Source organism: Vigna angularis, assembly GCF_016808095.1.
Source record: "Vigna angularis mitochondrial DNA, complete sequence".
Lineage (NCBI taxonomy): Eukaryota > Viridiplantae > Streptophyta > Magnoliopsida > Fabales > Fabaceae > Vigna > Vigna angularis.
The window spans coordinates 182,501-210,000 of NC_021092.1; the positions used below are offsets into that span (position 1 = coordinate 182,501).

At 45.7% G+C, this 27,500-nt stretch overlaps 1 protein-coding gene, 1 non-coding gene and 1 further gene across 2 annotated transcripts.

Moving 5' to 3' along the window:
• Positions 1–1,438: 1,438 nt before the first annotated feature.
• Positions 1,439–1,833, forward strand: nad5 (NADH dehydrogenase 5; one part of a trans-spliced gene, as the record gives it).
• A 920-nt stretch (positions 1,834–2,753) lies between these two features.
• nad5 (NADH dehydrogenase 5) lies at positions 2,754–2,912 on the forward strand (one part of a trans-spliced gene, as the record gives it).
• Positions 2,913–12,388: 9,476 nt separating this feature from the next.
• ccmFn (cytochrome c biogenesis FN) lies at positions 12,389–14,125 on the reverse strand. Its single transcript has one exon. It carries the CDS (start codon positions 14,123–14,125, stop codon positions 12,389–12,391), a length of 1,737 nt encoding a protein of 578 aa, YP_007889794.1.
• An 11,220-nt stretch (positions 14,126–25,345) lies between these two features.
• On the forward strand, positions 25,346–25,417 carry trnG-GCC. The gene has a single exon. It is a non-coding gene; the product is annotated as a tRNA-Gly (tRNA).
• The last annotated feature ends 2,083 nt before the right edge of the window (positions 25,418–27,500 follow it).

The following is a 27,500-nucleotide window of genomic DNA, read 5'->3' on the forward strand; positions in this document are numbered from 1 at the left end:
TTGATTTAATAAGGGAAAAGAGATAGAACCGCGAAAGAGCTCCTTCGCGCTAACTCCTAACAGCTGCTACTCCGATATCAGAAATATTCAACGCACCTGCCTTTATCCCGCCTACCCTTACTAATGGGCAATCAGAGTTCCTTGCTTTCCTTCCCCATAAATAAGTGGGTTCCACACCAAGATCAAATGAGGGACCACTAGTTGCATTTCTCATATACTAAGGTTGGACCACTGCCGGAGAGAAAAGAATGACCCTATCAAAAAAGGAGAAGGAATGGGCCCTTAGCACAATAAGAAGTGCGGGGGATGGCGATCCAATTCCTACCCTGGCTTAGACGGAAGAGAGATCCTTTCAAGCCCTCCTCACTCAACAAAGGGAATTCTTCTAATCCTGCGGGGGTTAGTCAAAGACTAGGCCAATGGTCCCACACCTCAAGGAAGAGAGATGGAATGGAAAAGAATGTCGACAGAAAGGAAGGTCTCATTCCAGTTTGATTTCCATGCCTGCAGGAAAGATAGAAGATCGGGAATGCCGAAATTGAAGAATATCTGTTTGTTTGTGATTCAAAGCAAAGTGCTTGAACTGCACTTTTTCCTTCAATAGGTAAGGGCGCGTTAGCGCCCCTTGATCAAAGACCGGTTACACCGAATCAATCATGAAGTTATACCCTTGGTACCGAGCGAGGATTGGGGGATCACTTTCATCCGCATCTCTTTCTTTTGTTTTCTTCTCTTATGCCGGGTCTGGGTAAATGAATTTCGAACTGAAAGTATGAATATACAATTTACCACGAGCGAGAACTAGAAACATAATAAGATAAGCAAGCGAAAGGCTAGAATGATTTAAATAACGTACAAACGCGAAGAAAACCTCCTGCAGTACCGGCCGTGTCCTTGGCTCTCACTCCCATGAATCAGATAGTGCCATACGTCCCACCACAACCGTCCGATCCTCTGATGGAGAAGATAAGTCGCCTTGAACGGGCAGTTAATAAGTTGAGTAGGGACAAGTATGATGTTGCAGATCTTGAGAATCTCTCCCTATACCCCAAAGTAAGGCTTCCGTACGGTTTTCAGTGGCCAAAGATAGAAAAGTTATGGATAAAGCGGGTTTCGTCTAATTTTCCGGAAAGCCAGTCATACTATTCCACTTTAGCTAAGCTAATGATGAAACAGGATCTGGATTTGTCTGCAGATGATGATGTCCACTCCTGGCTCGATGCGCTTAACGAAAGGGAACTCTCTAGATTAAGAATGGATTTCCTTCGTAATTAAGCAGCATCCTTTAAGTAGGGGTGCGCCGGACCGCCGACGAATGAATAATAGGTAGCCCCACACCCCAGGCAGAGTTAGTGAGCCGTGTAATAGGCGACCATTTCGCGCGGTTCGGGGGGCACTTGAGTCAGCCGCCGGCGCCCGACTGCGTCTTGACCCCTATCCAATTTTTGGGCCAATTCCCCCTTCGTACTACCAAAAAATGAGATTCTTGCCGAATCCGAGTTTGCTGCTCCAACCATTACCAAACTAATACCTATTCTGTTTAGTACTTCAGGTGCTTCTGTTGCGTATAATGTAAATCCCGTAGCGGATCAATTCCAACGAGCCTTTCAAACAAGTACTTTTTGTAATCGACTCTATAGCTTCTTCAATAAACGCTGGTTCTTCGATCAAGTTTTGAATGACTTTCTAGTCAGATCGTTCCTGCGTTTCGGATATGAAGTCTCATTCGAAGCTTTAGACAAAGGTGCTATTGAGATATTGGGCCCTTATGGTATATCGTACACATTCCGACGATTGGCCGAGCGGATAAGTCAACTTCAAAGTGGATTTGTTGTGCGAAGAGTGCGTTATGACCCGTGGCCGCCTGCCTGGTCTGGTGGGGTCCTCCGTTGTGGGTAAACGGGAAACCCGACTCTACGAACCCGAGGAAAGGCTGCACAGCAGTAGTAGGGGCGTTAAGACCGGAGCTTTTTGTAGTGCTAGCAGGAATGCAAGTGAATGAATCCCATCCCCTAGCGAGTGAAGTGCTTACGCCCCTTTTAGAGAAAGGGGCGCGCTAGCGTTTCAATAATAATAGAAAGGTTAGGGGGCTGAGAAAAGCTTGCTGTCTACTTCTCGAGCCTTCACTGCCCCGTTCTGTAACTTCCCTTCTTTAGTCCGTCCACGAGGCTGTCAAAATAGATATAGGGGCGGCTATCTAGCGGGAGTCGTTTCGGTTGTATGCCACGAGGTCCCTATGGACAAGGGGAATCATCGCTTTTGGGCGCAGGCAGCCCTCTACCATCCATCCCATTGCATTCCATCGTCTCGTATTGTACTGTACCGTACCAAACCAGATACATCTATTGAGTGAGAGAAAGGTAGCTTCTCTATAGATATATTATAAATTCATTTTTGATATGGATAGGGATCCCCAGATTCCCGTCACTACGGATTGATTGTCTCTACCTAACTACATGGTAGTGGTCTAGGGAGCGCAATTGCTAGAGCACGGGAGAATGAAGAGTAATGATTTCAGCAAGAGCAGCCGGACGGACTACTATAGTGAGTCCAGTGACTACTAGAGTAGAGTGGAGTCAAAAGGTATGGTATAGCAGCCTTTCCGAGCGAGCCTCTGGGATCTCCTGTAAACCCCCATGATGTGGTAAAGGGAGGATATTAGGGGAAGCAGTGAGTGGAGATTCCCCTGCAGAGAGCCGGATGAGGGGAGACCTTCACGTCCGGTTCGGAGGGCGGGGATATCCCGACCCTACTATCATTATGCCTTTGCAATGTTACTTGGTTCAACTCTATTTGTGACCTTTTCTCGTATGTGGGACTCTCTATCTTCTTGGGTAGATAATCGATCGTCTTTCATTTTGATAGTTAGTAGTTTTTTTAATAATAAGTCAATAATAAGAAATAAAAATCGAACTGGAGGAGCGAAAAGCCAGGATGGCTTGGTAAGCAAGCAACCTGTTATGTAGGCGCCACCCTCCATTTCTTTCTCTTCTTTCTTTTTGAATGACAGTTCATCAAAACAATTGCTAGATCGAGCACGCGACGCGCATAGTCTTTCAAGAGCGGGTTGTCTCCTCTTCAACATTTCTACTACTTCCTTGGTGACTCTCAAATAAGCACACCCACACGTACTGCTTACCGGAAAGGATGTACTGCCTCTGGCTCGCATTCCGTCCCAGTTCCTTACCTCCTTTGGGTGGGGATAATAAGTGACTTGCTCTAATGCACCTTTTACCTAGCCCTGTCATTCTTCATTTAATATTCTTTCGTTTCCATGAAAATAAAGAGTTTTCTTTTTTAAGTCCATCCAAAAGATTTGCCACCACTACTTCCGGAGTGGACCGCTTTCGAACAAGATGGAACGGTCTTTCTTCAAAGGCCGGCTTATTACGCCGCTAACTTACCTAACGTATAAAGATCGCTTTCAATGCGGTGACCGATAGCGAAGTAGTACCAATTGCCGTGTGCTCTAAAGCTAGTCAGGAGCTTTTACTCTTTCAAACGAGTCGAGTCAAAAGTTGATACCCTTGAGTTCTCTATTGGCTCTCCCAGAAAGAAAGTAGAGTGATATGTGCAGGTTGAATCCGAGATGCGCATAGAACGGGACCAAGTGGTTTAGGAAGCCGGACCGGAAGACCTATAGCCGAGGATACTCTCTAAGTGAAAGACTCCACTTTTTTATATCTCAATCTCAACTGGCTCCTCATATAGAATGATTTGAACCCACCCCTATAATATAAAGGGACGCGTGCCTAAAGACCGTCCATCTTCAGATTGAGCCCTCTTTTTTCCTATTACTTTCTGATTTTAGACTCCCTTCGCGGATCTCCCCTCTTATCCAATCAACCAACTGTCCCAGGCCGGTAAATAGCGTTACCGGAAGAAGCTTTCGCCGCCCCTAGCTCGACTGTCTTCTTTTGAAGACCAACGAGACTACTTGGTGAGGAAGGAATTTTGTACAAACTCAGACTTTGAATGGATCGCATTTAATCCTCACTCTCAGAAGACCAAGCATGAATAGACGTAGGCAGGGCATAATAATCTCTACTAAGCACCCTAGGTCAAGATGAATAACCTTTGCATAGAGCCGCACTCGAAAGAAAGATTAGTAACCTTCCCAATCCTCTACCGGTTTTGAATGTCAGTAAAGTAATCCAGTATAAGAAGCCCACATACACGCTCTCCTCCTCCACCCCATACCTGATAGGGTGGCCTCACCTTATTTAGAAGGCTACAGAAAAAGGTGAAGCCCACCTTTCACACCTCCGGCAAACTACCCAAGACCTGACGAGAGATCTCTCTCCCTCTTTTTTTGGGCATAGGCCACCGCTTTGTTTTACGCGGATTCTTTCCATTGCCCTATGGTAAAGGTGCATTCCCTCTTCCGTTAGTTGTTTCAATTTTTAATGTAAGTGAAAGCGTGGTTACGGGTTTCCTTTTCTATCCCCATCGAATCGTACATCTCTTTTTTGAGACTCGGGGACAGGGACTCAGAGGGATAAAATGTGTGACTTGCCAATGTCAAAGCTGTTTCTTCTTTGTTTTCGAATCCAGACTAAGGTCCGATCGAGGTTATCTTCTTCCTTGTCTAGGATAATTTCCCTAGCCCCTTTAGTGAGGTACCTTAACCTTGCATTAGATTAGCTTTCGAAGTGTTGTCAGGTGCATTTGCTTTAGCTTGAGTGCTTCCATGCTTGCTTCCCGTCTATTCCCGTCCGTCTAGTAGATCGAGTTCATGTGCTTTATGGTATATCTTCATCCCCCGATGGTCGTATTGTGGTAAGGTTTCATTTTATTCTTTATTTGAAAAAACTTCCCTTTCCCTCTATCCCGCCAGCCAGCCTACTTTACTTATTCCGCCCATTACTACCGTACTGTACTATCCCGTCTTCCGTAAAAGCGAAGGCTTCAGGTCTATCCCCATTGCAAACTTTCTTTGTTGTGGAAGGGGCTATTGCCTTTTTTTTTTACTAGTTTTTCTAATCTCTTAGTCCGGCTATTACGTATATACCGTAGTCCCTATGTCTCATGCTGGCCCTTTCGTCCTAGCCCTTTTTCCATTCCGTAAGCATTCCAATCCAAACCCTACCCTTGTAGGAAGGCTTACTGCTTTTTGGTTGTTGCAAGGGTCGATGTAATTGAGGGTTGTCTGCTACTAGCCTGTGTAATAGTAAGTACTAGCCCCCAGGGGCTTATCTTCTTATAGCATCCCCCGTAGCGGAGAGGGGACCATTTCCTTTGCTTTGAATCAATCCTATCATTCATCAGTAGGGGCCTAATGCCAGTCTTCGAGGCAGGCGAATCGGACTAAAAGGAATAGGTTTCCTATCCCCTAGGTGGCAGAGCAGCCTTTAGAGTTTAGAGTAGAGCTCACTTCCCCACTCGGTTCCTAATCTGTGGATTACTAAAAGACTCCCGATACCGGACATTACGCAACTGATTGGACCCCTTTGGCTTGGCTATTCTGGGCCTTCTTCTATTCGTACCTGCTTCCGTTTCTGCCCCCGCCATTAAAGCTTTCTGGTCCAGGCCTCAGGCACAGACCTGAAACTTGACTGATACGCAAAACTCAATGAAGCACAAAAGGAACATCCATAGAATATATATATGGGAATAACCCCTTTTCGTAAACCCTGTTGTCTTAGTCTTCCTTAAACGAGTGAAACGCTCTAAAGAGTAGCCTACGGGAGATAGCTATCTCTTTTCTTTCTATCTTATTAATAACAAGCACATAAGCAGGAAAGCTAGCCACCCCGATTCCTTCTTACTTCACTTTCGGCAGTGTCCATACGTTCCGGCGTGGTGCAAGAGAAAGAAAGTCTTGTTTAAATAAAAGTATTCCCTTTCATGAGATCAGTAGTTGGTGGAATTCTTAAAAGTCTTTCCGCTGTTTTGGGAGAGCACAAAAGCTGATTTATTAGGAAAGAGCTGCTAAGAGGGATGACTCGCCCTTAGCCCTTGTCTAAAAAAAACCTAGCAAACAGACCGTTGTAAACCAGGTGAACTAGAGCGAACAGGAGAAGCAAGCAAATAGCATTTGGCCTCTTAACCAATCCACCTCTAGCAGTTAAAGGCTGGTATTCCGATCTTTGATCCGCCGATTCAGGAGCGATTGAAGCGAATACAATAATAGAATGCAAGGAAGGGTTCCCCCAGGAAAGGCAGGCATCTCGACTGCTTCCAAAATAAGGTCATCGACCAGTAATGCGACTTGTAGAAGACTCCCTACCTATACCTAGCGGAGTTGGTTGGCACTAATAAGGAGAGCAGAAAGCAGCTACCGGCCATCAGGAGATCCACGACTTTCAGATCCGCATGCAAGGGAAGATCCGCTTATTCTTTGAGATGACAAAGCTCCCCACTAGACGCAAATTGCCGAATCAACACCAGGCAGTATAGGAGTGCTTTCTTTGATCGGCGTTCCCCAGACCAGAACTGAAAGGACATACCAGCCCCCGATTATCGGGCATTCCTTCATGTCGGGAGGAGGTACCGGTTGGAGGAGAAGATAAGGACAGCTTTCTTCCATTCCACTCTTGCTCCAATCCCAATAGTCTGAGATTGAAGATGATGTCAACAGTTAGCCAAGAAGGTTTATGGCAAACTGGAAGGAGTTTTGAGAGATAAATGATCTACCTTAGGTAATGCTTTGCTTTCAGTGGGAACCGGTGGAGATTGAGGTGAAGGTCTTGTAGTCTCCGGATTGGTTGGAGTAGAGCTAGTAGATCGGACACCTTCGCCAACTTGAGAAGAATGCTCATCTGAAATGAGAGTCGTTGCAGCGGAGCGATTTGAGCATCATTGCTCGGTGTCACGGATTCCCCATGGTTGGCTTCCGGCTCTGCAATCAGAGGTCCTTCTATCCCATCCCGGTTAGGATTCATTTCCTCGGGTTGATGCTCTATTTCTTCTTGGTGCTCAGCCCTTGGAACTTGAACAAAAATTTGTTCAGTTGTTGGAATTGGATCTGCTTCCTCGATTGGTCCCATCCCATCTGGCTTTCCTCCAAACAAAGGTGGTTGGGGTGCTGCAAGATTCGGTCAAACTTCTGTCCCTGATGTATTAGGTGCCTGTGTTAAAGTAGAAAGGTTTAAGACAGCAGTCAGAAAAGGAAAATGGAAGAAAGTAGGTAGTACCTCTCTGTTCTCTGCTGAGGAAGGCTTTTTTCAAGGTTATTCAAATGGTGAAATAACGACTATTCCTCCGGCTGGACGATAAATGCTTGCTTCAAGATCGAACAACGAATCTCATAACCAGCGAAGGTAGAACAACTTCTTCTATTGAATGGGCATCGGGTTCTTGGGCTAAAGCCCTAACAGCCTATTGATTGATCGGGAAAGGGGAAGTTCCAATGAAAGCTTTTCAAAGGTTATACATTAGCGATTGATTTGGAGGATAGAGAATGGAGTTGGAAGGCTGTTCAGTCTTGAATCTCCCCTCCCTCACTGATTGACTCCTCCGGGAAATGTCGAATAGTAGGGACAGCGGAAGGGTGAGATTCTTTCTTCAGCGGCGGATGGAGAGGCAATTCTAACGCAACTGTTAATGGCCGAGCCTCCTCTTCTTCTTGCTGCCTTACTTGCGATACTTTATACTTTCTACAGCAAGAAAAGTGCTTGCATATAGTATAGTGGAAGGGCTTTTGCACATGAAGAAGAAAAGGAAGAAGAAGTGAGTCAGATGTGGCATTATACTGTTTTCAAATAGAATCCCTAAAGAAAGCAATTCCTGTAAAGCTATCGTCATTACCATCGTTGCTATTTGAGCTGTTAGCGCAATTGAAGGAGAAGATGCTCTTACTTTTGTTTTCAGGGAGCTAGGGAGTCTTTGGTACTTCCAACCAATGAGAGTCATTTCACCTATAACCTATTTAAGAATACCCCAACACCTCTATCGATTGACTATCTTGATGCGGAGGGGCCGCTTCTTCATGAACCAAAAGTGATAGTTTTCCTAAACCAACAGATCCTCTTTCTCACAGCATTTTCGGAGCAGGCTCAGTGCTTTCTTTAGCCTTGGGAGAAATCGATTCGGTAGTGAGAATCGATTGAGACTGAATCATACCTGAGCCTTCTCTGACCTTCTTTGTCTGGGCAGTTAGCTATAAAAAGCAAGAAATGAGAGCTAGAACTAATGCCACGCCACGGTCTATGTCTTTTGACAAAACTTTTTTAGAGGGAACTCTAGGATGATCATCTGGTAGGTCGTCAAGGGTCTCAATAGGAATTTTTAAATCCGGTCTGTCTGTCAATCAAGAAAGAAAGCTCTAGTTCAATTCAAATAGGTCAAGCGAAGGAGGACATAGAAGAAGCTTACTATTGAAAGTGCCTTCCATTCAAGTAATGCGTCGGGCTTCAGAAAAGCAGGTTTCGGAGCTTAGATCCGGGTACACACCTGGAACAGGCCTAGGAAAGATAGACAACGGAATCATCAAACCTATTCGTCATAAAGATCTAGAAAGCAGGGAAAGGGGGCTTCTCCTCACAAGAATACACGGAATAGATAGACGCTAAACGATTCCAATCTTAAGGATCAGTTTAAAGCATAGACGCCTTCTCCACCCACAATTGGACTCAACAATCTCTTTTCTCATAAGAAAGGGAACGGGGGACTTAGGGTTTCAGCGTGCCAAATCCAATCCCTTCTCCCGTAGAGTACCTGTATCCTGTCTTTCTGGCATATCTCTCTTTTTGTGCCTAGACATCTGATAATGGATGCCCATTCCCGGGATTGCTGCCATGATATGGAATAGAATAGCGGACTTTCTTTCTGAGGTGTGGTCTATCCGAATAGCTAGAAGCAGAGCGGTGGGTTTCCAAGAACCGGAGATGGTCTTATCTATATACGGAACAGCACGAACAATCCTTGACCTTTCGATTGAGGGTCTTAAGCAGTGGGCTTTCCATAAGGTAGGAGGTTATTGAAAAAGGGGAAGCCCAAAAACAAAAAGAGCTTATTAGCTTTCTATTAACAATCTCCTCTTTCCTCGTGCATACAAAAATATCGCTTCTCTTACCCCCCTCCCATCACCCCGGCATCGGATTCTCACACTCGGAGCGGCTCCCTGTGCCAACCTCGGTGAATGTCGTAGTTTCGCTTGAAAAAGAAAAAAGAACTTGAAGATTGGGAGCAACCTTCCTTCGTGGCTGTTGGACATCTTACGATTCGTAAGACAAAACTTTAATATCATCTCTAGAGTTCCGCTTCTTGCTCTAAAGAAAGAAAGGGTAGCGGAAAGGAATAAGTGGGATAAAGGGTAAACCAGATAGCACAATGATCCATTTCCATTCTTCCCTTCGCTGTCTTCCTTGTCTGATCGCAGTAGCTTTAGCAAGGACTATCGGATCTGACGGAAGAACCGCGAGTATGATAACAGGTAATAATCTGGTCCTTGTAGGAAAACCTCTTTTATGTATGTTTGAACCGTTTTTGTTATGATGGTTTAGAAATACGGTGTCTTTCTTGTGTTTCTCTCCCTTCTATTTGGCATCTCCTTCTTTTTTTATTTACTGCGCATCTATCTACTTAATCGCTTGGGTATTCATTCTTTTTGGAGATCTTGTTTTCCCCTTTCTAATTGTGGGTGTATCGGGGACTTCCGGGGAATCAAGCTCATCAAAACCTTGCCCTCGGTGGGACATTTACTTAAATCGTCCTCCAGCGGCTGAGCCGGAGCCTGCCTCCTCCACATCGGACCACCCGAAGGAGGTAGTGGATCAAGCTCTCTCGGAAGCGGAGGATAGGATTCTGTATCGATTACGCCCATTCCCTCAAGCAAATGCGGACAAGCTGCTTATGGAGGAAGCGCGAGCGATCGCTCAACTAAAAGAAAGGGCAGATTGTCGATCGAATGGCGCAATTGGATTCCGCCGCGGACTTTTGGCGAGAAAAAAATGCAATTCATTATTGGGGAGTCAATCCTTACGAATAGGCAAACTGAGTATCCTTCCCATAAACTGTCTCAGATGCTTGAGGAATTGTGTCGCGCGGATGCCCACACATCCTCTATCTACTTTGAAAAAAAGATTTATACTATATATATATAAAACAACTATTTGAAATTGGAGTCCTTCAGCTTCCTATATTCCCACCAATGTGATCCCCATTACTGATGGACAAATCTGTCACTTTTTTCTTCTTCGTATTCCGACAGAAGAAGGTGTAGTCTCCCTCTCTTCTCATACAAGAAGAAAGGGAAGAGGCCTCTTAGGACCTAGCGCTGGGGGGGGGAGGGGAATGATGGAGGACCAGTCCCAGTCAAAGATTTGAGATTTAGACAAACTTCTTTTTTTCGTAAAAGTCGAAATGAAATTAATGAGGGCAATTACATTCTATTTGGTATTTTGCTTTTGTTTTTGATTAGGGAATGCTGAAAATTTCACTCGCTCAAGCTAAATGAGTTCTTTTGCGAAGGATTCAATTGCCTGCTTTATTGTACCGGTAAGCTCTGCCTATCCATGCAATAGCTTCCGAGCAAGTTATGTGGTTCTACACAAAATGGCTACTAAAGTGAAGCAGCTACTAGAAAGAAACACTCGCTATGTGTGATTCGATGTTAAGGCCCCTACAGCAAGTTCATTTTTCCTAACCAAAGAAGAGATATAGATTACGTTCATCTCATAAAGATGTTCCTTTTTTTTCACTCCTAAATGAAAGCGAAACTCAATTCTAAGAGAACTCCTAGCGCAAAAGACTAGTCGCTGCGATGCCTGAATGCCTTTGAGCTCTTGTTCGAGTGAGCGGGTAAGCAAGCAGGTACGCCCGAGTTATGTAAGAGAACTACTAAGAAGTCTTCTCATCTCTAAGCCAGCTAATTTCTAACAAGCTACGCACCTTTGTGTACTTCCAGCCAAGTACAGTTGCTGTTGTTGAGTTAAACAAACGGTAGTAAGATAGATAATAGGCGGATGGAGGGCCTATTCTGGACCAATTAGAAACCAAAATCCCGATGCGCTTACATTGTTATGAATGAGTTTATGTCTTCAGAGAGCTAGTAGTTATGAGTTCGTAGCTAAAGTCAAACTGGAGCTAGGAACGTAGCTGTGAACGGAGCTACCGGGTAAACGAGTGAGCTTATTAAAGCGCGAATCCTAGAGGAGGATCAAGGGGGTCAGATCCCCGGGTGGGACAAATATGGTCTTTGTCTTTGCAAGGTAAAGCGGTCAACTATGGATTTAAACTAAGGTAACGTGCCCTAAGATAAGGCACAGTCAAAGCAGGGACTTAGAGACTAGCATCCGATTGTGGGCATCTTTCGATTGAGTAGGTCAGGAAAGAGACAACAGGCGATTATCCCTTTTTTTCTTCCAACAGCGGAAACGCCGCAATTCCGGAGTAGTCGTAGTTAGCCTAAGGACCGGAATAAGAGGTTTCGTGGGGCTACCTACTTTTTTTTGCTAGGAACGACTTGCCTAGTTGGAACTCTTCTCCGCCGACTCCTGAGGCTAGAATGGCGTACTACAGATCCGTGCGTTCTTGCCCGCTTGGTACTTGGATCCCTAATCTAGAAGATCCCGAGCCTGTAATCTCCTTCTTCTACCAAGAGAATGCCTTTCTTTTGGTAGCTACCGATTACTTCACCAAATGGGTCGAAGCTGAGCCATCTAAGGTCTGTCTTCCCTACCAGATCAGGTTTTCCCAGACGCGAGTCGAGTCATTCATCTTCTTCATCAGGCTTCCTTCTCGCAGTCGAAGCGGTAGCGGTACTGGAACGAGTTCCCTATTCGATATGGTTTCATTCCACCAGTCCCCTAACATAGATAGCACTGGGTCAAAGGGCTTCACTTCGTAACCTTTTCTTGCTTTCCTTCCGTGGGCATGAAATGAACCCTGAGGTTACTCTGTCCCTGGCATCCCTTTCTGCCCCCCAACTTTATTCACTTCGCGGTAAACGGAGACTTTCCAATAGCCAGCAGGTCAAAGCCTTTTTTGGGGTCCAAGGGTGCCGCCCCCTACTACCCAATTCCTGTCTTCGGAACTACGGGGATAGGTGACTTTCTGCGATGGCCCTCCACCTCGTTGGGAAAAGTGAAAGGAAATAACAAGCCCTAAACTAAAAACCAACTAGCAGCTTATCAACCACCGAAGACAGACTCATGTTGGCGATGCCATGGTCAAGTAAGAGAACGACCCATTCATCCAAAGTAGTCTTTGAGTATAGAACAGAGGCATTCTGAGCCGACTACATGCGCATCTAGTGCAGTGGCTTGGAAGCAAGCTACCTTGACCATCTTCCGAACTTATCCAGAATTGACTGATCAAACGCAGTAGGGGCGGACTGCTCTACATTCAGCCACGCCACAGTGACCCCCGAAGCGATCTTCTGATAGTTGCGGGACGAAATCCGGCAGCCAATTGCTGGCTCTGAATAACCAGCCCGGTAATAAGTTCAATTCTTCCATAACATAACGGGGCGGGGTTGCGCGCGAGCCGAGTTACGGAGGTGCACAAGAGTACTTCGCGCCACAACCATCTCTTTTTGAGAAGTTCTACGGACCGATGCCTGCTGCTTCATCTGGGAGAAAAGAATCATAGATATGCCGGTCATTAGAAGGAAGAACCGCCATAAAAAGATTCCTCGTGTATCATCTGTAGCAAAACTATGAACGGAAGCTAGCAATCCGGACCGTATTGAAAAGGTTCCTGAGACACAGCATGGAAGAGTCACAATATTCAGAAACGAGATCCAAGAATGAAGAAGGGGTAGAATTACGGAATGAATACGAGCTGTGGCTAATACCCAAGGCATAAAAGAAGCATTTTCTACGGGATCCCGAAACCACCAGCCACCCCGACCTAATTCATGATGAGCCCACCAACTTCCTGGCATGATGCCCACGGTTAAAAACCACCGACATGTCAAGATCCAAATTCGAATCTGTTCCTGGTCCTGGTCAGATACCACTGTGTTCGCGCCGGCGCTCCAACAAAGAGGCGAAGTAGTGGTATCTTTCTGTTCATTACGAACGACACGCTTCGCCTGCTCCCCCCCCGTGTCCACTAGCGCTCCTGTCCAGAGCGAAGAGAAGGCGAAAAAGCGCCGCCAAAGCAGCATGAGCAGGCTTCTATTGCTACGCAACAAGAGAGCTGGATAGCATTTTGCGACCACATGTTTGAATTTTTTGGTAAAAAGCTCGCTTGTTATACGGGATCCGACGCATCCAGCAGAGCGAAGCAGCGTTCCCTTCTTTTCGGCGGCATCCTTCCGCATTGGCGGCGAGTGGAGTGCCACAATCCCATTCATCATTTTTGATCTACATAATCCAAATCCCATAGCACTGGCGACGTCTCCGGCATAAATGCAAGGAGGATGTATAGCTGATATAGGATCTTGTGGAACAGGATTTGATTCTGCAAGCGGTTCGGTACGAACGAAGAAATTTCGAACAAAAGGATCGGAACTCGCTGATAGGAAAGGAGAGAAAAACAAAGCAATGCCAAGAGCTCCGTCAATCCGCTGTTCATCGATAGACGAAGCTCTCTCTTTATCATCTCGTGCCAGATGCAACAAAGGATGAGTCCTTCTTTTTCCTTCTCGCGAACCACGGGAGCGCCTAGCACCCAGAGGAGCTAAGCTCATTTTCCTTTCAGGGTAAAGCGGCGCATAAAAAAGGGCTGGCCCGTCAAACGTCCGGTTCCTTCGCGAACGAAGTTCAGAATCAACAAGGGTTCGTAGAACGAAGGGAGTGTACAACTGGGGCGCAGCCCCACTTTTTTGTTCGTAACGAGGGAGAGATAGAATGGAGTTCTTCACGAAGTTCGAGACAAAGTAATACAAAACTTCTCTATGGCCTCCTCGTTTTGAGACATTATGGCTTTGGGGTCGACCCCGGTAACAAAGAAGGAATCCATAAAAACGTGGGATCCGACACCATGATAAAATACTACCCTCATGATTAGACCATGTCCCTGAGATTTGATAAAAGAAAGGTGCATTCGCGGTTAATACGTTGTAATTGGATAAGTTATTAGGAATATGACGGAACGAAAGACCAAGGAAAGAAAGAAGAATGCACCAAAATGCAGGTGCTGCACCAAACGCTGGTGGTTGTTTCTTGTTGTAAGTGAATGCAACGAAAAGACCCGGAAATAACGATAAATGAAATAATTCATAAATTATTGACATTTCGTGCTGTGCTCATTTCAAAATTTCTGCTTTGTCCCATCATCCGGTAACCACAGGACAGGATGATCCACAAGAAAGGTGGCAGGATTCGAACCTATGGCCGGCCCGCCCCTGACCTGCTGGGTTGGGTGGCCGGGTTAGCACCCCTCGTCGCCCCTGTACCCGAAACAGATGCGCTGCGCTACCCAGCGCGTAACCTTGTCTCCCCTACTCCTCTTCTGGTTATGCCATTCCCAATCGCGGGTAACCCCCGGGCCGCCCCTTACCTAATAAGATAAGAACGATTATCCTTATGACCAAACAGCGATAGTTTCACGATCCCGACCAGCAACTTGTTGGGAGTAGGGGCATCCAAGCTTGCCCAACCTAGACATTGTAACTGAAAGTCCTGCCTACTTGTAGGCTTAGGGTAGTCCTCGAAAACCTTCTTCTTTTACTGGCTTGGGAAAGACCCATAGGCTATGGATCCCACTAATGGAATGGGACTATAACCATACTTCCATGGTCTAGGTTCAAGGACAATCAAGATGGAGGCTTGGAGTATCTAAGGCTTCATGGACCCCATTTTGAGGGCTTTTAAGGACGGACTCGCTAGTGTCCCAAGGATTGACCGGTGACACTACTAACTTCATTGCCCTAATATATGTTTTTTTCCACAGGACTGAATCCATAGAAACCTTGGCTTAGTGCCATTACTGTAAGCGGCGGATGATTGGTATGCAGGATCGGTTGCAACGGTTTCACATTCATGTGAATCAAGAGATTGGCTTGAATTGAAAGGCCTTCCAACTAGCCATTGTACCTGAGATTGCGATAAGTCCTTCTTCTTTTGAGCTTGTTCTTGGTCCCGAGGGAAATGGGGTGACAAAGAGCAGCTTGCTTCTCCAATTGGATCATTGCTCGACTCGATGGGTAACTTCTAGTGGTTTGCCGGGTAAGCTCTTGTTTTTCTTTCAGGAGTTGGTTGGTGGCATGGACACCTAGCCTTTTCTTATTTTTAGTATTTGTTTGCTGGCACAGGTAGTAGATTCATTCTCCACTCCAGCAGTAGCAGATGTAGAATCTGAAAGGTGGGATTCCCGGTTGATTGGATGCTTCCGTTAGAGCTTCTTCCCCTCCTGTAATTGAAGGGCACCTAGCTTACAATCACTAGTGAAAGAGTGCCAATTGACCCAACTAGCGAATCTGTTTACAACCATTCCATCTTTTTCATTTCCGTGAATACCGCTCGAAAGCAGTCATTTTTCGGCTTGATAGCACTAGCACGATCCATCCATCTCCCTCCGGAGAGTGAGTAAGAGGTGGAAGGACTGTCGATAGCAGGTAGGGTAAACGGATATGGATGATAGTTGGGATCCCAGGTAGGAGAGCCAGCCATACATAACATAGAAGACAAGGAAATCCCCTCTCTTCCTCCTTCCGTACCTCTGATGGACAAACCCTTCTTTGTACCTTCCTTTCAATCCAACGAAGGAATGCCGGAATACCATGAATCAGACTAAGGGAAGATCGATCACACCCTCAAAACCAATAACCATCGCTTACTGCCCTTTCACTTTGAAGTCTTATCCGGGTTCTTCCCTGTCCAGAGCCAAGCATCAAAGGAAGGATATCACCCTACGGTCTTGCTAGTTCTTCTTAAGCAGGTAAGTGAGCGGACGGTGCAGCCTTAATCCTTAAGCCCTTGCTTGCTTGCTCCTTCAGCCTTGGAGCACCGCTTAATTGATGATAATGCCACCACCTTGCAACTAAGAGATGGGTAAAGTCATTATGTGAAGAGAGAGGGCTACTCTACTACGGAGTCTCTCACCCAAGAGTGGCATTAGTTACCCCAAAGGAAGTTGCTGAAGTCCCTACTTCAGTTCTTAGGTTACCTAATGACCTACTTCTGCCGGCGCTAAAAAGGGAGAGAGTCGTTCCAAGGCCTGTGGATCAGGTCCCGGGTTCAACCATACTGCGAATTCTCAAATGTTGGGTAAAGAGGAGCGCCCCACGTCGCTCTCACCATCTTCTTTGTTCTCTTTGCGCGCTTCACTTTATCTAAACTAAAAAGGGGTGAGTACGATATCTTTATAACAAAGGGAGTCCCGGTTCAATTCAATGATTTTTTACTGAGTTGCTCCCACAGATAGAATAACCCCATCATTGGGATGCCAGACGATGGGTTAAGCTCCTAAGATCGATGAAAGCTTTTATTTTAGGGTCGATAAGGATTTCAATTTCCCCTATAAGAGGATCCCTTGCGTGCTATGTCTACGGGTCTCTCAAATACAATAAAATTAGATCAAGCAGGAACCCAGCACGGGAGTCTTATACTTTTCGACTTGGGAGATTGCATAAGGAGAGCACCCTTCTTCTACCTCGGTGATTGAAAGGGTTTGGGATCAACACGAAGGCTATTTTACGCACTGCTGAGTGTAAGCATCGACATTTGATAGAGGTCAGTCGGGCCCCGGCCTTATTATTTTAAAAGTCAAGCAGGTATACCTGCTAAATATTGGCTTGAAGCTCTCCATTTTTGCAGTCTATGCCATGAATAAGTTGCCAAGCCGTACAATTGGATATAGGTATAGGTATAGGGATATTTTGACTATATTTGGCTCCTTGCCTTTCCCAGTCAAGTAGTCCACCATCCCCATACTTTTTTATTGACAAGAGTGCAGACCGCAAGAGAATTGCTTCCATCGAGCTAGTAGTTATCTGAAGCGAAGGAATCTCATTCAAGGCTCCAAGACCCCTGACTCTGACTACTGTGTGAAACTTGGCTAACCTCCGACATAGTTCTAGACCAGTCTAAACTACTCCAAACAGAAGGATAAAGAAAATCACCACAACGCAACAAAAAAAGGCCTCTTCTCTTTATTACCCTAGCCTCTAGTGAGTTAGAGACAAGGACTATTCCCACTAATGAAATGAATCATCCAAAAGGAAGTACATAAATCCCTTGAGGATAAGGAATTCCCGGTATGGGATGCGTAATAACCATATGAACCGTATTCCTCTCCTGCTTGACTCTAACAAGGGAATCCCCGCATCAAAGCCTTCTTGTTTACCGATCTGCGTAAAAGCTTTATGTTTGAGTACTGGCCTTCCTCTCGCTCTTCTTAAACTACCCGTCCGATCGCTTTCAGGAAAGGAGCATTGCCTAATATGTGGATTTGCCGAGATGCCCAACATTCCTGACTGATGGTCTTCCCAAAGATGTACTTTCGGTGTCAAGAAAAGATCCTGCTAAAACCAGAATCGGGGGATCCGCTCAATGGTCTATTTGAGATACCGTGCCCAATTCTCAGAAATGGAAGAAGTTGCTTGACCTTATCCTTGTGACCTACGAGCCAAGAATGAATAAAGAAAAAAAGAAAGGAGACCAAGATGGGCACACTCACTTCAGGTACGCAGTAACTTGCTCGGGACAATGGGAAATTAGTCTCATAGTTGCCTGTTTAGATTCCCGATTCTTAGTAAGGCAAGCGGTAAACGTTCTATGCTAAGGCCGATTTCGCTACTTCAATTCCAGAGTATAGGCTACTCAATGAGAAGGAGACCTGCATAACCTTGTAATTGCCATTACAACTATAGCTACTGTAACAGAAGTCGAAAGGATAAAAGAAAGATACCCGGGCATGAGAAAGTCAGACTGAGGAACAGACGTATAAATAGAACAGCCAGATAGCGGGAAGAAAAGATAAGCTCCAATGGACATTAGAATAAGAATACGCGGGCTTTCCCGCTTGAGTCGAGGAGGCTTGTTTCCGTACCCAGAACCGGTTAGTCCTTACCAACTGAAAGAACTAGTCTTGATGCCGAAAATCCCATCTTTTTTTGTAATTAAAGTGAACCTATAACTTTCTACCTTAGTGCCGCTGTTGGAACTGCAGATTCTTTATGACTGGACGGGTACGACCTCTTGCTTCTCAATGTCATGGAATGGATAGGTGATGTTTCCAACCGGGAAAGACGAAAAAGAAAAAAGAAATGAAATAAGAGCGGGTGAAGGAGTTAAGTTAGAGATCTGTTTCTAGACCTTGAAGTCACTTCCGGGATTAGCTTGATTTGGGCTAGGAAATCCTTTTCTTTGTAGCATATTACGTGAAACCTATACTCTTCTGGTTAGTTTATTCCGCATCCTCACCATCTAATTCAAACTCATTTCCGACTGCTGCAACCTTTGCCGGGCGGGAAAGAAGAAGGAATTGAATCCAAACCCCTAACTCGAGAAAAATGATTCATCTGCACCTGAGACAAGTAACGGATATCCCACTCCGGTAAGCTAGCAAATAATATAGAAGATTCGAATTTTTGAAAGTTCTTTTTAAAACTCAGAAAGTTCTCTTCGATTCGAGTCGAGTGCATAAGCCGCTTTCCCTTTAGGAATCTTGTCTCAAGCCATTGATCTTAGCTTTGGCCCTCTCTGGAAAGGAAAATCTGAAAGCTTCCCTATTTTTTCTGCCTCTCCAGTTCAACAACTGGATTATTTCTTCTGGTTTACCAAGATCTTAGTCATTTCACCTCTGTACTTTGATTAAGAGTTAAAAAGGCAAGGATTAGGTTTTTTTTGTGAATAGGTCCCTTAAACTAACCTATCCATGGGATAAACCCTCTGAGTTTCTTTCCTAGTCCTTATTGAAAGAAAAGATTTGTGAGATCGATAGAGACAACGAGGCCAAGGGAAGAGAGCCATTCTTTCTAAGAGAACGGGAATACGGAATGGACCGACAGATAGAGACAAAAGAGCAACTACAGTAGCGACAGATTCCTCCTCTACCCTCTTCTGCTCCTTCGATGAACTCGGCTATTGCTGAAAGTTCACTTCAATAAAGAAGACTGTGAAAGACTTCTCGATTCACTAGCACAGCGCTTCTTCCGCTTTTTTCTGACCTTGAGTTGAGGAAACTGGCTAGGACAAACTCTCCTTCATTCAAATGAAAGGATGGGAAATGAAAAAGGAATAGAAGTAGGCAAATAAGCTCTTAGCAAGAAGGAAAGGCTTCCAGTTGCTATTGAATCCGGAATAAGGCAATCCTTATTAGAATATGCCAACATAAGCATAAGACAGCAAAGTGGATGCATCGAAGAATGCCCTCTTAGAAGGAAGAATTGGATGTGCGCAGAGGATTCATCTTTCAACAGCATTTCCGACATTCACCATCAAAAGGAGGATCTGACACTAGCACTAGGATCTGTCTATGCTTGGACTGATTGGACGAGCATCCGCTTTTCGACATACCGAGACTTCTTATTCCTCAGCGAGCCTGATTCCGCATGGGCAACAAGGAAAGGCAATGAAATTGTTTAGATATCCCCGTCAAAGCAAGGAGCTGTTAGCTATATGTCTGCCTCTTCGGGACAGTGAACTTCTTTTCTTTTTCCAGCCTTTGAGGGGAGCCTCGCCTCATAGTATAGGGTAGTTGGAATGTCTGTGCAATAATAGTGGAGAATCAGCTGTTATAGGCTGCAAGAAAGAATATATTAGGAATCTCTGTCTCTATGTCATCAAACGGTTTGATCAATTGAATTCTAAGAGCAGGGGGCATCCATAGTAGGAAGAGGACAAGGAAGTGATTGATCGGAGTTTGCCAGGCCAGGAGTTGAAGAAGGAGCTAGCATTTCTTCAGTGATCAATCTCGTTCCAACAATTGTTCTTACTCGTTTAGGTCAACTCGTCAATCCGTATCTAATAGCCGCCGAAAGCCAAAGCTTCACTCCAGGTCGAAATCACTGCCTTTCGATCAATCCTTTAGATTCTGATGGCATCAACATGACATTAGACTTTTTCCTTAGAGAAGCGGGTGAAAGGCGGCAGGCAAAGCCATAAGAGAGAGTCCTTCTTCCACGAATAGCGATTCCTATTCTGATAGCTAGGAGAGAAGAAGAGGGGCAACCTATATCAAGATTAAGGCGGATATTCTCTGCTGTTCTTGATGTCTATGAAAGTGTCTTCTCTTTGTAGTTTGGAGAGCAGGATGGCACAATGGGAGGTTCAGGAATCAAAGCCTTTGCCTTTCTCCTTGTTGTTAACTGTAGGGTAGTCGAAGATTTGTAGAATGCGTTATAAGGCATTAAGGGTTCTAAAGGAGAAAGCGGACTCACTTCACGAGCTGTAAGCCCAGGGAAGCTCTTTCACCTTCTTAATAGATCAACTAACCTGGACCCCGTAGCTCACCTTTCAGTCGAGGAAGTCGGATCTACTATATATATAGTCTATCCTTCCCACCACCCGCCTTTCTGGCAATATCTCCGCAAGAGCTTCTCCCTATTAGATATATATTCCTATAGAAAGAAGCTAATCCTTATACAAGATCCGAGCATGCGGGTCCTTTGGCTGGCTCTTTAGGATGGTTTAGCTATAGGAGACCGAGGTAGCCGTTGTTCCATCATCAAGGGCAAGTCTTCCTCATGGAAAGAGCATGAGCGTAGAACAAGGATGAATCCATAGAAAGAAGCCAAGATAAGATAAACTCAGAGCATAACAGAGTGCAAACCCACTCGAGAGAGCCTAAGAAAGAGCTGAAAAGAGGCAGCCCTAGTGAAGACCTGGATGCCTACTCAAAAAATTCTTAGAGTTCCCACTATCGGCTAAGCGGAAGGAAGTGAAGAAAGAAAAACGGACTGGACCAGCGGGAAAGGGTGATCGATCATAAGGAAGGCTTACGTCTTCATCTCTTGCTTCCAAGTGAGAGTCAGGAGGAAGAAAAAGACCAAGCAAGGGTTCAGATTCGTTCTCACAGAGAATTAGGGAGAAGAAGACCGTAGGACTCTGAAGTCAGGGATATGAGGCTCGGTCTACAGGCCTTACGTAAAAGCCCGGGAACAGATGGGAAGTGCACCAACGCTCGGATATGAATTGGAACCCCCTCCGAAATTCGGTTAATACTCAAATAGATTCCCAATCCCATTCCACAATCTACGCTACGGGTCAGGGAGGCTAACCATATGAGGAGCCCCACCACTAGGACTTGTTCAAGCAACAAGTTGGTATGGCCCATTTCATACCTAATCCCATGGACATATCTGATCATTGAATGGGGGCCCTCCACAGGGATAGATACCCGAGTTAGGTATCAGTCCCACCTACCGATCATTAGTACAACGACCTGTCATATCATATACCCCAGACGGCCTGATCAGATGTTTCGGTACCAATGCAGTTAGTCTAATGCATTCTGGACTGGATATGGCCCACCTATCTTTCGAGGTCACTAGTTTACACTTTCACCAACCTTTCCCATATCCGTTTTTTATGAGCAAGGGATAAAGGCCAGACAGTAATCAAGCTACTTACAATGGGATAGTACCCCTTCCATCGGAGGACTGGGTGGAGAGTGACAAATATGAGAAAAGCCTACTTACTAGCCTCCGTGAGAGGATACCACTTTGGTAGATGCTAGGGATTGGTGAGTTAGGGCAGCGAGGGATGGTGTGACATGTCTGGTCATCGCATCGATGAGAACGATGGCCGATGATATCCGAGGAGATTAGGCACCGTCGGCTTTTTTTTACCTCAAAGTAAACTCGTGCTTTTCGTCGTCCTTCCCTATCTAGAGCTGGAACTTGACTAGAAAAAGACTTTTTTTGATCCCATACTGACTTGTCTTCCTGTTGGTGGTTGTGAAAGTTCAGATTTCGAGCTTAAACAGCGGAGAAGCGGATAACCTTCTATTTTTTGGGGAGTCTTTCAGGATCGATTCAAAAGGCCAGTGAAAGTACGCGGACGGATAAATCCAACAAAACCACACCGTACCGGGCCAGTAGACCTTCTTTCTCTTCTCTTAAAGGCTGTCTCCTGCCCCCAACTAGCGAGCGGCTATAACCGATGGGCGCATGGCGACCACTACTCTACCCGAAAACTAGGGTTAAGTGGGGAACCTTCTCATCGTGTTAAGCTTGCGAGCCTGTCTGTAATAGGCCCAAGCGTCTCTTGTGCTTAATCTCGAGTCTATTCCAGTGAGAAGCTTCGCAATACCCTAACACTCCATAGGCGAAATAAATCAATAAGGATATATATATAGATTACGCACATAGTGGTCTGGGCATTGATTTAATGTAGTGCGTACCACCGGCGGAAAGTGATTCGCTTAACACACTTGTTCGCTTGAATACAGTAGGTAGGGAAGGACAGGATATTACTCGTCGGTTCTATTCGGTGGTGGTGGCTTAGCTTTGAATTTCTTTCCACTCATTTTGGCTTTTTCCTTTTCTTATTCATGCTTGCTCCACTAGCCTCAAACTCCATTCCAATTTCGAATCGACCCATTAATTAGAGAAAGAAGGCTTTTCTGCTTAGCAGAACCCGATTCTCCGCTCAAAACATCTGATCTTCCGACTTAAACAACCGATTCCATTTCTATCCTTTTTTTTCTATGATCAATTCAATAAAGACTTCCTTCTCAACTGACAACCCCACCCGATGGGCCTGTTCATCAGCGATATTCTTTGTAGGGCTTTCGGCTGCCTTCCTTTATTTTTGGGCTAAGGCTAGCTTTCCTAAGTAAGTTCCAGAGTGCATGAGTGAATCTTGATCTGTATTCAAGGTATGCCCTTTCTAGTTCTGTTAGAATATTGACTTCGGTTAAGCTGAGGTTAGCGAAGTCAATCCTTTGCTTGGGTCCTAGGAGGTCGGAGATCAGAGCGCTGTGTTTAAGTCGTCTGGCCGTAAGACTTTCTCTGCGCCAGTAAGAGTAAGAGCTTGAGAAGAAGGGAAAGAGGAAGAAGTATTCAAATCATTCACTCCTTTCCCGAAAGCTTGACTTTATTCTTTCTTTATATACTTAATAAGACAATACTCTAAAAAAAAGACTTGGACGAGATCAGATTGAGAACTATGAATAGTAGGAATAGTCTAAAGCAGTGGTTAACTAGAAGAAGAGTCAAAGACTTTTTCCTAGCCGCTGATGGAGACAATGTGGGACCTCGTGCTCAGCCGGTTGCTCTTTAGATAAACCTAATTTCCGGAACATTGCCTCGGTAGAAGCAAACCCAACTAATACGCAAGCCCATCTCCCGATACAATCAAATCAAAGCAAAGCAAAAGTGCCTTGCGGCTGTCGCGCCTCTCTCTCTGTCTCTGTACCTTGTGTTTGTCCTTGTTGTTTAAGATTACTAGGGGTATTTCTATTCCTTCCTCCGATCACATACTTTGTTTGATCAAATTCCCCGGGGCTCCCCTCGAACTGATATCCAAAGATTCCCTGTAACAGGATGGTTTGAAATGATGGTTTATTACAGGTTCTGGTGACATGAATAGGATGAGCCGGAACATGGATAACGTAGTGGTTCGAGCCGGTCGAGAGTACGAGATTACTGACCGAAGACTCTTCCATTGAGATGGGCCGAAGCCCTGCTAGCGAAGGAATGCATCCAACAGTGTTCTGTCTCATTGGTCCTCTCATGCCAGAATTTGCTAATAAATCCACTTTGTTCTCCCGGAAAGAACTTTCATTATAATACATGACTTATGTGACTTCGATCTGATACCTCTCGATTCAGATAGGAAATGCGCATTTGTCTCATTTTTACTCTCCCCATCTCGAATTCTACTAATTGGATATGGGACTGGTTGTGAAGGGAAGCTTTGTGGGAGAAAGGAGGAAAAGGTCAGGCTAGTAAAGGCTTTACTAAAACATATGGGATAGATGAATAGGAAGCCTTTGCCCCGGTAGCCAATATGAAGTCTGTTCGTCTCCTGCTCTCTATTGCTGCGAATCGAGATTGGCCTCTGTTCCAATTAGATGTTCAAAATGCCTTCCTGAACGGGGACCTAAAGGAAGAAGTTTACATGAGTCCTCCACCCGGTTGTGTAAGGGGGGGGGAGAACAAGAGAGGTCAACTGGAGTGGAAGCCAAACGACGGGGCCGATAATCTGTGATCGATCCGAAGAACCACTGCCAGATACGATTCTGCTCCCCCTTCGTACTACCAATGCGATTCTTGCCCGGCTTTCTTTCGGCTTAAGAAGGCTGCGGTGAGAATGAGGATCACTTCGGAACTCTAGGAAAATGGGCGTTTTAGGGCGGGATCTAAAAGTTCTCCAACGTGTTGCGGAGCCTTCGGCCGTGAGAGGGTCTGTCTTTTGGCTTCCTCAGGGCCGTGTGAAGCTTAGCTTGCTTTAGCAGCCACGTGATGATTCAAGATTCGTGGTAGGCGTAGGAGCTGGGCGAAGCGGTAGCGAAGCTCAGGTGGTGATGCAAGTGCGCGGTGAGCGTAGTAGCCCCCTCGGGCATGCTCTTTGTACAACCAAGCGAAGAGCTAGTGAGGGCCGGAAATATCGTATGTAGTGTAGAATCGGATCTGAAGCTCTTGACTAGGATTGGAACAAGCGAGGAACGAGTGACCACAAGCTCCGCTTAAGCGCTCGACATTTAGCTTCAAACATGTTCATCATGTGGCCGAGCGAAGCGCACCTGCGTGAAGCAGCCTAGCATCACTTTAGATAGGAGCAGAATGGATGACTTACAACTGAAAGTTCTTCGGATCGATATATCGTACGACGTAATGGAGATCTTGGTCTAGGTCCGGTGGTTCGCAGAATTCGGGACCTAACGATGTTCGATTCGTCACATGAACGGGAGCGGACGATTCCCTCGTCTCTCCCTTTTTCGGGGAATGGCTGCAATCACAAGCAAGTGATTGAATGAGTGGGGGGAAAGCACATGCGGGATAAGCAGGTCTTTCAGGAGACGGTCTAGAAAGAAAAGAGAACTCTCAACAAGCTGGAACTAATAAAGATCAATAGGAAGAGGAGTTAGCTATCAATTCATTTTTTGACAAAGTTCATGCCACGACGATCTATATGGAAGGGCTGTTTTGTTGATGCATTCCTGTTGAAGTTGAAAAAGAGACAAACACTCATGTTTCAGCTCCCGGATCTGCTTGGATTCTCGTAGAATAAGAGGAGCCGTCTTAGGAAATGACTGAACTTCAAAGACAGATGCCACCGCTGCGAGGGAGTAACTTGTCTGATCTTGCGGTGCACTCACTCCCGTTACGAGAATGAAATGACGCCCCAGCTCGACTCGAGACCAAGACTCCTTACAACTCGCACCAATAGCGGCACTGAGCGGCCGGAGATTTATTGAAAAGGCAGCCGCCCCTCCCCCCGCCTACCTACTCGTGCTCGTAGCTCGATCGGAGGTTCAGAGTGTGGTCCGGCGGAAAAACAGAAGTCGTCCGTATCAAGTGATACGTTAATTGCTCAGTAGTGCTTCGCCACTACCGTTGCTGGCGGAAATAGCTTAATGGTAGAGCATAGCCTTGCCAAGGCTGAGGTTGAGGGTTCAAGTCCCTCCTTCCGCTCTTGGCTTCGTCCGTCGTTTAGTGGTAACGAGTAGAGTAGGCATCGCCTCTCGATCCAATCCGTCTTTCCCTGGCCTCCCCACCACACTCTTGATACGAAAGAAACCTCCCGCCATAGAATAGAGAAGAAAGAGATCAAAAGTCTGGGTCCCCTCGATCACCCTTCCCTTGAACCTGAACTGGTCGAGAGAGATGAACCCGCACCACATTTTATAACCTTCGAACCGAAACCCCCAACTCTCCATGGAATTCCAGAACCTAAACAACTCAATTGAGAGCTCCGTGACCGGTTCAATTCAAGGGAAGGTCCACCAATAATGGAAAGGCCATCCCCCTCCCTATCCGTTTCTTGATCCCTCATTCCACGAATTCGTTGTTACTGATTCATTCAAGGACTGAAAGCTTTTCGTTTTATGAAAAGGCATAGACTCCCCACTTCTTTGTCTTATTAGCGCAGGTCTTCGTCAATGATGAAAGCCGCTGAACTTAAGACTCGAGTTGAGAAAGAGGGCTAGGCCAAGGATAGGAGGGCTTTCAGGGACTGGGACGGGTGGATTCTAGAGCTAGGGGCGGATCAGAGGTTTGTCCATTGGGATTGGGCATGGACGAGCGGGCCAGCAAAATGAAAAAAAAAACTTATCCCATCGCATCATTAACCGGTGTAGGATTCAAGATCAGGTCCAGGATTCGAGTCAAATCGACCTTCCCTCTCATCTCAGGGTGAGGCAAGGTAGCTTGCTCAAATGTTCGTTGTTCAATATCTCGGCAGCTCAAGAAGTTGGACTAGCTGCTCCCATTCCTCAAAGCCCGGAGTGGATTCTAGGGGAAGGGCGGAGCCTCACCTTGCAGTAGGAAGGTCTTCGTTGCTGGGACGGGTTCAAACTGGACTGAAGGGAGGAGGAATGAAAGACTCCGATCTTACTGGGGATTCATCACTGGCTAGGGCGAATCAAAGCATGGGCATCTGCAAGTAAGAGGGAACAGTAGATCGTCGATTGAAGAGCCAGGTCAGTCAACTTCTATTGGGACTTCTATTGATTCGACTAGAGGGACTCCTAGCAACTTGTATGACGGGGCCCCATGGAGATGCAGGAGCCGGATCGACCCCTAAATAAATGATAGGCCAGAGGGATGGGCTCATTCGACTAATTAGTGATCCCTGGCCCTACCTAAAAAAGATATGTCCCTAAACTAGAAATAAAAAAAAAAGAAGAGGGGATCGGAAAGCTCGGGCAGGAGTAGGACATTCCATAACAATCTTTCTGATCCGCTAGCTGTCACTCCTTGCCCTATTCGGTCAAGCAGCTTCACTCCTCTCCAATCCTATTTTTTCATCGACAGGTAGGGTGAATTCTAAGGTTCCTTATTCCGGTTGTTAAGTAAGCGGAAGAAGAGGGAGAAAGAATGGGCACAGCCCCACGCCCGCGTTTTCGACCCGAAAGGAATTGAAAATGAAACAAGAATCTGTGTTCACTATCTATGGAGCGGAGTTACTATCCTTAATCCCCTCTTCCCTATCTCCCCCTTGCCTTTTTTTATTTTTCTCGCCGGCAGATAGTTGACTTGCTTACTCTAACAAGTAAGGAGAATCCATTTCTTTTTTTGTATTGTTTATTATGATTTTTCTGTAGTTCAAGGGCACTCTTCCTAATCCGAGTTTAAGATGGAATAAGACCCAGACGTAGAGTCCCGTCGGCCGGTAAGGGATTTTTTATATTGATTTTTTATTCCCTTCAGTCCTTACCTTTAAGGGATTCTTATCTTTCCCCACGAGGTCTTCAAGCCAGATGGAGTAGTGCATCTCTGTCTTGAAAGCCCGCCCTACAGATAGGAGTTCCTATCTCTACTGCCTATCCAACCCGAAGATTCTTATTCATGGTGGAGTGCTTCGAGTAGGATCCGACCCCATCCCAGCAGTAAAACTCCTTCCTGACCCGGCTCACCTGCCTCTTCAGCTGGAATGCCTTTCTTTTATAGAGGAGGCTACCCGAGGAATCGATCAGTTTGAAGTGGGATGTGGAATGTGATTGGTGATGGATGGTGGTTATGAAAGAAGTTCTGCATCAGATGATGAGCCCGTGCG